Raw genomic sequence first — 11,019 nt, 5'->3', positions numbered from 1 at the left:
AGTAGAGAAAGAGTTGGGGAGGAAGAAAGGGTGTAGCAAGAAAGGTGGCCGTGCTGTCGAGAAGGAAAGACGGGGCTGCAGGCACCAGCATATGCTCGCGGCAGACGCAAAGGGGACGTAGGCAGTTTGGGGCGGTGGGGGGGTGCACGCAACGGGCGGTGCCCGCGCCCACCTCTCCCGCCATCAACCCTTCCCTGCCCCCCATCCTCCTCCTCCTCCTCCACAGAGCGCGCTGCACCGAGCCGCGAAGAGGAAGCGAGAGGTGAAAAGATGTCCACGCACACGTATTCCCATGAAGATGAGCTGCCCCGTCAAGAGAAGAGCAAGAAGGCAAGACGCGATCCTCCGTCTCCCCGTGGAAGCAGGAGGTGGAGGAAGGAGGTGGGAGGGTTGGGGGGAGCGTTGCCTCGCTCGCCCTCCCACCCGCGCTCCTACTTCGTTCTTCGGTGTGCTGTGCTGGCGCATTGGCGTTTACTGATCCGGAGAAAACACGCGTTGAAGACACGAAAAGACGGAAGACAAAGGATGAAAAACTCGTCTCGGCCCGTCTACACGCATGTGCGCATGTCGCACGTGGGTGTCCGCGTGTGGCCGCGCGCCTGCGTGCCTGCTCGTGTGTGCGACGCGCCGGCCGCTCAGTCGCGTTTCCGGATCCCCGCAGACCCCTCGGTGCCCTCTCCTCCTCTTTGCCTTGGGCACCCTTGCCCTCATCGCTCATCACCCGTACGCGCACCTGTGCGTCCGCGTTTGGTGCAGTGAAGTGCGCGTCCCATGCTCTGTCAAGACCCGTTCTGAGGGGGCTTCCCCTGATCCGCACAGCGCCACGACTCGAAGGGCAAGTCCTCCGCCCCTCCTCTGAAGGTCGAGCCGTCGCCTCCGGCGCAGCCCATTCAAGGCATGCGAGAGGCAGTGATCGGGAAGGGTTGAGAGAGCATCACGGCAACGGCGACAGCCAGAACGACTGTAACATAGGAAGACGGAGCGCGTGGCAGACCCTGTCCATGCGCGCACACGCAAAGAGGGAGGGGGGAAGCACGGCATACCAACATCAGCGCGCGTGTAATCACATAGAGACCCACACACACATAGAAGCCGCATACAAAGCAGAAGACACACGCGCGTGTATACAGTGCCTACCGGCCTGGCAGTCGCCGCTGTAAACACGCGCGGAGAGTAAAGAGAGCAGAGAGAAACGGAAGAAGCTGTACACATGAGGCCCTCTACGCCATGTCCATGGCGCCAGGGCCAAATCGCAGGCCTGTGCGGCTGGAAGTGAGCGTGCGGTGCGCAAAGCTAGGTGAGGGAGGGTGTTAAGGTGGTGAGGGGAACGCTCCGGGCACAGGCCTACGCAGGTGCAGCACACGCACATCCAAGGCGATCCGCATACGCGAAGTTGCCCGAACACGCAAGGAGTACACATACAAGACAGGCGCCGCATCAACCACTGAAGCATCCATGAAGGAGTGACGTGCAACCAGCCCCATACAAGACGGCGAACCCGAAACCGGAACTCACAAGATGCACAGCGCCGCCCCCCATACCAGGTACCACAAGCGCAGAAGAAAATGAGAGACAGCGGAAATACATACGACACCGCCAAGCAAGCGCACGCATCCACGCGTACTGCGCCAGGCTTGGCCCAACACACGTCTCCGCTCGCCGAAGAGGGCGCAACGCATGGGCAACGCCAGTGGTCCATCAACAATCCGAAAGGGAGCGTTAGCCCACCTCACGCTGCCTTCAGCGAGCCACGACAAAGACACACACGCCACCCTAGGCTCCCCTGCCACAGAGACTACAGGAACCATGCTCTATCGTGGCGCATTACTGAATACAATCGGACGCCTCGGCAGACGTGCACCGCTCCAGCGCGCACAAGCACATGCAGCAGGAAGGCAGTCAGAGACACAGCCGAAACGCATGCGGCACAGCTCCTTCCACGAGTAGAGCCGCGCCCGTTGCACTCACGCAGTTGCCACATGCAACTAGCGTAGATTCATCGCAAGTCCCCGAACCTTCATGAAGATCTGCTCGATCGACGTCTGCGACACACTGTAGTCCGTAATGCGCAGCTGCTCCTTGTTTGCCTGGAACGCCTGGAACACGTCGCCGAAGCCGCGATCGCGCGGCAGCTGGTACACGAACCGCCGACCATCGCCCTCGCTCCGCACAGCGTCAGGGAACTCCGCCTGCATGAACGACACAAAGCACTCCGCGTGCTTCGCCGACGCAAGGCGCACGCTCGCCTCGAAGACGCTGCCGAACTTGTTCTTCAGGTGCACCTTGTCGCCGACGCAGCGCACGTACCCGCGCACCATGATCGCTACAATGTCCGCAAGCGCCTCCACCTCCTCCAGGTGGTGCGTCGTCAGCACAACGGAGCAGTGCCCCGCGGCGCGCTGGATCGCAGTCCACATCCCGCGCCGCGCCACAGGGTCCATGCCGGCAGACGGCTCGTCCAGGAAGATCACCTGCGGACCGCCCACCAGCGCCATCGCCACAGAGAGCTTGCGCCGGTTCCCACCGGAAAGCGCGTGCGCCAGGGTATGCTTGTAGTTCGTCAGCTCGCACAGCGTGCACAGCGCGTCCACGAGCGCAGGCCAATCCGCGCGCACGATCCCACGGATGCCGGCGTATAGTTCCAGCTGCTCTTCCACCGTCAGCAGGTCTAGCGTCGCGTCGAATTGCGGGCAGTACCCGATGCACTGCAGCGCCTCCTTGCTCTGCTCAACGATGTCGTAGCCGCACACGTACGCGCTGCCGCCTGTCGGCAGGAACTGCTGGCACAGCATCGAGATGCTCGTCGTCTTGCCCGCGCCATTCGTCCCCAGGAGCCCGAACACCTCCCCGGGAAAGATCGAGAACGTGATACCCTTCACAGCAATGTTACCGTTCCCGTATCTCTTCTGCAGGTTCACCACGCGCACAACGTCGCTCGTCGTGTCGCCCATCCGCACCGCCTCGTACACGGCCTCGCGCTCGTCCTCCACGTCAGAGTCCTCGTCGCTCGGGATGATCGGCTCCGCGTCGCGGTTGTACCGCAGCCGCTGCACGCACCGCCTCACCGTCGGGTGGTCGACGAGCAAAACGATCAGCCAGAAAGCAGGGAGCTCCACTGCCATGTACACAAGCGGCCACCCAAGCTGGTCCATATCCCAAACACTAGTCGCAGTGCCTATGGCCAGCTTGCTGTCCAGCATCAGCAGACCGATGAGCCCCTCGCCGATGCAGTACGACGGAATCAAACGGAAGCCCCACCGCATCTTGTCTGATGTGTCCACGTTGCTAGGATCTAGCGTCAGCACGTACACCAGCATCAACAGCAGGAACCCGGCAACAAAGCCAACACCCATCACGATCGTCTGTGCAGACGAGTGCTCCTTGAACAGAAAGCTCAGCGCGTACGCGCAAGCGGTGCTCGTGAGCCCGTAGACCATCAGCAGCATGAAAGTGCCGCCAATGCGGTCAGGCCCGACGAAATCCTGCCGGCTGAAGATGCAGAAGATGAGGATGCACAGCAGCGTCGTGCCAAAGTAGGCCAGCATGTCGAATGTATAGTTTGCCGCCCAATACACGAAGAAGCTCAGCCCGCACAGGTCCTGCAGGTGCCGCGACCCGCACTGCCGCTCCTTCACCACCCACGCAACAGGATTCGCCGGCAGGAACGTAAGCGGGATCATCACCAGCGCGCCAATGAAGATGAAGCCAAGCTGCGACCGGCTGGCAGGCTCGCTGAACAGCTCCACCTCGTACCGCATGAACGCACCGTCGATGCCGAGGAAGGACTTGATGAACAGGTCGTAGTACGTCGCCAGGTTCAGCCCGGCCTGGTGGTGCGAGGATGAGTTGTACAGGAACACGTTCACGTTCGTGCCGCGCCACTCACCCGCAAATCTCAACAGCGCCGTCACGTTCCGATCGATGCACGACACGGCGCCGTAGCGCGGCATGTCGTGCACGTACCACGTATCCAGCAGGTAGTCCGACAACGCCTGCACACCCGTCAAGTGAGTCTCGTTCACCTCGTAGTCCACCGCGCCCTTCGGTGCGCCACCCCACATCACGTCGCAGAATGATGTGTCCAGCACTGAAGTCGGCCGGTTCGCAAACATCGAGTAGTTGTATGTCAGCGACTGAGGGTCTCGGTACTGCACGAGGTTCAGCAACATGGCGATCAGGATGCACACAACCGGGCATACAATCTGGAAGCACTGCATCTTACGGTCCCGCAGCGCGCTCCACAAGCGCTTCACCATCATCGCACGGAACTGCAGCCACAGCGCCGACGGCGCCACCTCAGAGTTCCAGATTAGCTCCACGCCTTCCTGCGCTGCAGCCTCGCTACGACCCGCGGTGTCCTCCTCCGACACCTTCAGGAACACCTCCTCCAGCGTCGTCGCAGCCAGCGAGTAGCCGCGGATGCCGTCCGCCTCTACCGAGTCGATCTCGTTAAGCAGCGCTGGGAACTGGCTCGCGCTCTGCAGAGGCAGCTGGTACGATACTTCACACCCGTTCCGCCCGAGCAGCTCCGCGCCATCCACCGTTCCAAGCACCACGTCATCCACAGCATCGAGATCTAGTTCGGGGTCGACAGAGATGACAATGCTGTAGCCGACACCGAGCCGCGACTTTAGGAACAGGCTGCTGCCGCTGCACTTCAGCCGCCCTCCACTCATGATCCCGATTCGCTGTCCCAGTAGGTCTGCCTCGTCCATGTAGTGCGTCGTTAGCAGCAGCGTGCGCGAGCGCGACATGCGCCTCAGCAGCTCCCACGTCTGCCGCCGCGCACCCACATCCAGCCCGGCAGTCGGCTCGTCGAGGAGCACCACCCGGCTGCCGCCAACAAACGCAACGGCGATCGACAGCTTCCGCTTCTGCCCACCCGACAGGCTCTTCGCGGGCTGGTCCATCTTCTCCAGCAGGTCCGTCTCGTGCAACATCCGGCAAACCGCATTCTCCAGCTCCCACCCGCGCAGCCCCTTGATCTGCCCAAAGAACTCGAGGTGGTCGCGGCACGTCAGCTCGCCCCACAGGATGTTGTGCTGCGGGCAGTACCCGATCTGCTGCCGCACCCTCTCTAGCTCGTTTCGGACAGAGTAGCCGTAGACGTAGCAGTCGCCCGCGTCCGGCTCCACCATCCCCGTCATCATGTTCAGCACCGTCGTCTTGCCGGCGCCGTTGTGCCCCAGCAGCACAGAGATCTCGCCCTCGCGCATCCCCCAGTACAGGTTGTTCACCGCAACGAACGTCTTTCCGCCGCGCGAGTACTCCTTGCGCAGCCCGTTGATGCAAACCGCGTAGTCGGCGCCGCCTTCTGCAATCTCCTCGAACACACCATCCTCGGCGCGCCCGTCGGCACCGCCATCCAGCGCGCGCGCCCTCGACCCGCAGCACCACCGCACCGGCTCGATGATGAAGAAGAGCGGGTGCTTGCGCGTACCCCACTGCTTCGGCATGACCGCGTCCAGGTACAGCATTAGCGCGTAGTACATGCACAAGTCCGCCACCAGCATCACAAGTACAACCGCCAGCGTCGGGTTGTCGCGACCCGATGTCATCTCCGCCTCGCCGCACCCGCTCCCAGACTCGTGCAGCAGGAACAAGTTCAGCGCCGCAGCAAACCCTGTCGGCGAGAACACAGAGAACCACGTCACGATCAAGCCCTGCGCGTTGGTCATGGCGAACATCGGGATCACAAGGATAAAGTACACCACCGGCGCCACAAGCGAAGCCAGGCGCGACTTGCTGAAGAAGGCAGCGATCATGCCGGACAGCGGGATCGTCGTGAGGGCGAAAAGGCAGAAGATCAGGAGCAATATCAGCGGGTCGCTCTTCGTCACGTACGTCAGCTTCAGCATCACCACGCACAGCACGCACGTCGGCACAAAGATCGCCAGCTGCACAATGAACTCGCTCACGTAGAGCGTCCACTGCTTCAGCCCCATAATGAGCATCGCCTCGCGGATGCGCAGCTCCTTCTCCAGCACAATGCGCTTGGTCTGCTGCGACACGCTGTACAGAAAGGCAAGGGAGAAGATGAGCGGTAGAACCTGTCGTGCCTGCGCCATTAGCGGTACGCGGTTGTACTCTGGAGTGGCCGTGGCCGCCATCATCTGCGTCATATTCATCTGCGCGTCGTGAAATGTGTTGAGGTAGAACTCCGACACGAGCTGCTGCAGCGTGTTGAAGCCGGATAACATGTACAGCTCCGCCGTGTCAAACAGCACCCCACCGCTGTACGCGTCGTCGTACGTGGTGGCAAACGACGGCAGGGCGGAGTTGTTCATGTGCAGCACAAGGTCCAGTCCTGCCTCGCCGATCTGCCGCAGCTCCACGATCGCCCATACACGGCCACCGCGCTTCACAGCGCTGCGAACCTCCGCGACGCTGCTGTATACCTTAAAGTCCGTCACATATCGAAACAGCCCAGAGGTCCTGTCCATGTACGCAATCAGCTCCGAGGTCACGCCGCGCTCACCTACGAAGTACAGATGGCCGCTACACAGAATCGCACTGTAGCGTGTGTTGGCCGCGAAGCCCACCATGGTTTTCGCGATGAAGGGCAGAAGATGGCGGTACGCAGACAGAGCCGTCCACTGGAGACCGATCAGCATGTCAAGGGTAGGAACAGCTGCCAGCCATCGCCAGTAGTAGCTTAAGCCGGCAGTGATAAGTTCTTCCCAGTCGTAAGACACACGGCATATCTCGTACTCCGCCGGCAGCGGAAGCATGCTCGAGTCGCCATCGCAGATAAAGGTGATGATGCGCTGTGTCTCGCACTCCCCCGTGACAGAATCGCAGGTGGTGTAGTCCCTTGGCATGCATCGTGTGAATTCAGCCAGCGTTGGCGTCCCTTCGGGCTGCCTCATGCACGTGAAGTCGTAGGTAGCCGGTGCACGAAGACCGGCCGCACCGATGTTGCCAGACTCCAGATTCGTGGATACGTACGTCATCTCCTCGTTGTACTGCGTTCCCCAGATAGCCCACAACGCAATGGACACGGCCATGAAGATGAGTGGCACAGCGATGTCCAACAACACGTCAAACTTGCGCCGCCAGAGCTCTCGTGCCGAGCGTTCTACTACAGCGAGCAGCTGGCCCACGAAAGAGGCGCGCGCGGGCCCCTCATAGGTATCACTGAGGCTGTCGCTGTATTCTGGGGACCCCTTACTGCCGCTGCTCGTGGAGGTGTCCTTCTCGGACACGGTGCTCGTCCTACTGGCCCCAAATGAGACATCACTAGACATGCACATGTCGAATCCGGTAAAGTTCACAGTTCGGCTCATCAGCTCGTTGCGACGCATCGCGCCTAAGCCGGCACGCCGCTTCGACGGTGAGTACCAGCTCCGATTGGACGCCTCGGGGCCGCCAAGCGGGTGCACGGCGGTGGTCACCGGCTCCATAGACTCACTGTCATCCTCATCGCCTCCGTCGTAGGCACCAAAGCCGCCCGATACCACGACCGCAGCTGGTGCAAGAGGTTCCACGTACAACAGCGCGGCGTGCAGATTCCCGTCCGAATTGAGTGTGTCGTTCTGGTCGCCATCAGCCACCATCTCGCCTTCGGTCGGCTTGACTGGGTCGAGGGGGTCGTGCGGCGCACCATCGGCAGTCGAGAGCCGCCCATAGCCAATCTTGCAACTAGCACCGGAATTCATCGAGAGGCGCATGAGGCTCTCCTGGCTCGAGTCATTGAAGGCACCAGGGTCATGCATGGTCAAGATCGAGTCGTGGGAGCGTCAGCGTGGCAACACGGCAAAAAAAAACAAGAAGGCACCACACCACCCACCACCATGACAGCGTCAGCGGTCGCGAAGCTAGGCGGAGGGGCAGAGGGCGGCAGTGGCGGATGGGCAACGATGGAGAGGAGGGCGGTGCGAATGAGAGAGAAGCACCCGAAAGCAGAGGCCAGCGGAGAGGGGCAACAGGCACAAGGAAGACGGCGCGAAGCGCGAGACCCGCCGGACGGCTCGGCACACGGTCGTTGAGGGCGAGCAGACACACAAAAGGAAAGCGGAGGAGGCAAAACGCATGCACAATGCTGAAAAGAAAAAAGGAGCCGCACCAGCAACAGCAGCAACGGCGGGATGCGGAAGGAGCTGGCAAACGCGTCGAGACGCAATGCAGCTAGTCGCCAGCACGCGAAACGAATAACAACAAGCAACTGAAAGAGCAACAAGTCAGAGACACCGTGTACTCGTAGACACGCGCACGCGCACATGCTCTTTGCGCCTCGCAATCCTCACGCACACGCGCGCAGCCGTTTGCGGGTCAAGGCGAAAAGGATGTGAGCGGGAGGCCCCCACTTCCGCCGGATGCACACAACACTCACGATGCAAGGCGCTCTGAAGACGAGCTCCCTAGGCACCAACTCCGGGCCAGCTGCGCTGGTATGGTTCTTCCCGTGACGGTGTGGCACTCACTTCCATGCAATGTTATGTGAGCGGTAGCAGATGGACCGCGATTTGTCAAGGTTGCCCGGGACAGACGCAGTCACACGACCAGCGGAACAACAACGGAGGCAGCAAGGAGGATTGTGGAGACAGACCGCACAGGACAACGCAAAGAGTGCGGGTCCGAGAAGAACAATCGGGACTGACAATGCGCCACCTCACTGTAGATGAGAGACTTCCTCCCCCTCCCCTTCCTTGAGAGTGAGTGGACCAGAATGCGGAACAGCAACCACAGTCACATAGCCCTTACCACTACCCGGGCGGTAGCAGAGGGGCCCCAGCCGGGAGTCTCACAGACAGAGGTACATATCCAGAACATCGCGCACCTAAAGGCAGAGCCACACTACTTAGTGCTGCTCTCTCTGACACACGCACACTCACTCGTTGTCTTTTCTAATATTGGCATGGCAGCCATCAACATTCTCCTCGAGCCAGCATACACCCGCCGTGTTGAGATACAGGGCACCGCCACACGAGCGGCTGCAACAACAAAGGCGAACAGCACCTGCGCCCAACACACACACAAGGTCCTCCGAACGCACAGCAAAACCCGCACCACGCCGACGCCACCCTCACAGACGCATGAGCGCGAACAAGTCGCCACACACAAGTCTCACCGCACATACGTCAACTCCCCTCACCTCGCCCATCGCGACGCAACAAGAGGGCAAAAACAAAATACTTCAACTGTACGGGTGGTCTGCGACACACTGTAGTCCGTAATGCGCAGCTGCTCCTTGTTTGCCTGGAACGCCTGGAACACGTCGCCGAAGCCGCGATCGCGCGGCAGCTGGTACACGAACCGCCGACCATCGCCCTCGCTCCGCACAGCGTCAGGGAACTCCGCCTGCATGAACGACACAAAGCACTCCGCGTGCTTCGCCGACGCAAGGCGCACGCTCGCCTCGAAGACGCTGCCGAACTTGTTCTTCAGGTGCACCTTGTCGCCGACGCAGCGCACGTACCCGCGCACCATGATCGCTACAACGTCCGCAAGCGCCTCCACCTCCTCCAGGTGGTGCGTCGTCAGCACAACGGAGCAGTGCCCCGCGGCGCGCTGGATCGCAGTCCACATCCCGCGCCGCGCCACAGGGTCCATGCCGGCAGACGGCTCGTCCAGGCAGGAACGTAAGCGGGATCATCACCAGCGCGCCAATGAAGATGAAGCCAAGCTGCGACCGGCTGGCAGGCTCGCTGAACAGCTCCTCCTCGTACCGCATGAACGCACCGTCGATGCCGAGGAAGGACTTGATGAACAGGTCGTAGTACGTCGCCAGGTTCAGCCCGGCCTGGTGGTGCGAGGATGAGTTGTACAGGAACACGTTCACGTTCGTGCCGCGCCACTCACCCGCAAATCTCAACAGCGCCGTCACGTTCCGATCGATGCACGACACGGCGCCGTAGCGCGGTATGTCGTGCACGTACCACGTATCCAGCAGGTAGTCCGACAGCGCCCGTCGGCGCCGCCATCCAGCACGCGCGCGCTCGACCCGCAGCACCACCGCACCGGCTCCGTTACGAAGAGCAGCGGGTGCTTCGGCGGGCCCCACTCCCTCGGCACAGCGGCGTCCAGGTCACAGCATCAGCGCGTAGTGCATGCACAAGCCCGCCGCCGGCGCGGATGCACTCGTGGCAGACGCAGAGAAGGCAGCAACAGGGCTAGGGGAAGGCAAGAAGAGCATTGGCGAGTGGTCCCCTCTTCGACGTGCATTCGGTCTGCCCCGGCAGCGCATGACTCTTCTCATGGCGCTGGAGCTTCCACTACCGTCGCTGGTGGAGGAAAGCGAGTAGACGCCGTTCGCGTGCAAGGCGCGGCAGCACCGCGGTTGTGCCGTCATCCCAGTCCATGCGGACGATGCCCGCCACGGAGCAGCGCTTGACCACACGCAGCACAATGTGGAAGGAGAGATGGTGCCTCCACCGTCGCTGTGACGCTGCGTGGTGGCGGGAGGGCTGCTGGAGGAGTGATCCAGCACGTTGCATGCGCTCGCTTCGGGGGTGTACGGAGAGGAGGGAGGGGGGCCGATGCGGGCAGGCGCGGGGAAGTGCAGCAGTCGGAAAGGCGAGAAAAAAAGAATGGCCAAAAAACGAAATGAGAGAGGCAAACATTGAAGCGGGGACGTCGCTCGGAAGACCCAGGTCGGGCACAGCGCCTTGTGTGTCGCTGGTCTCCTTTTCCGGTGCGCGCGGTCGTGCCCCTTCGTGCTGCGGCTGCGGGGCTCTCAAACGAGTGTGCAACGCATCGCGCAAAATCAGCACCGGCGGCAAAGGGCAGCGCCACCAGTGAGCCACAGCGAAGGGCCAAAGGATAGGAAAGGCTAAAAAGCACGCGTGCGGCGAAGGGAAGGGAGCTGCACACGCCTGTCTACTCTCCGCCATCGGCCTGGTCGCCGGGCTGCCGCACCGCCCCAAGAGGCCGCCGCTCGCGCCCTTTGCCCCTTTACTGGACTGCCGCACGTCACACATGTAGCTACCGTTGTGCGCTCGCGGCCTGCTATGCGGGGGCGTGTCCGTTGTTGGTCTGAGATCAGACACTTCCGTGATATTTTCTCTCGCGTCTGCATGC

General features: G+C 61.6%; 1 protein-coding gene and 1 pseudogene across 1 annotated transcript, besides 1 other annotated feature; both read right to left on the bottom strand.

Moving 5' to 3' along the window:
* Positions 1-1,985: 1,985 nt before the first annotated feature.
* LMXM_11_1240 (putative ABC1 transporter) lies at positions 1,986-7,403 on the bottom strand (the record flags this gene model as incomplete). The annotated part of the gene is made up of 1 exon (XM_003873040.1): positions 1,986-7,403. The coding sequence occupies one exon, from the start codon at positions 7,401-7,403 to the stop codon at positions 1,986-1,988; it is 5,418 nt and encodes a 1,805-aa protein (XP_003873089.1).
* Positions 7,404-9,286: 1,883 nt separating this feature from the next.
* On the bottom strand, positions 9,287-10,027 carry LMXM_11_1230 (annotated as a pseudogene).
* Positions 9,287-10,027: a sequence feature.
* Positions 10,028-11,019: the final 992 nt, after the last annotated feature.

The sequence above is a fragment of the Leishmania mexicana genome, chromosome 11 (genome assembly GCF_000234665.1).
Source record: "Leishmania mexicana MHOM/GT/2001/U1103 complete genome, chromosome 11".
Lineage (NCBI taxonomy): Eukaryota > Euglenozoa > Kinetoplastea > Trypanosomatida > Trypanosomatidae > Leishmania > Leishmania mexicana.
This window is presented reverse-complemented; position numbering and strand designations above follow the sequence as displayed.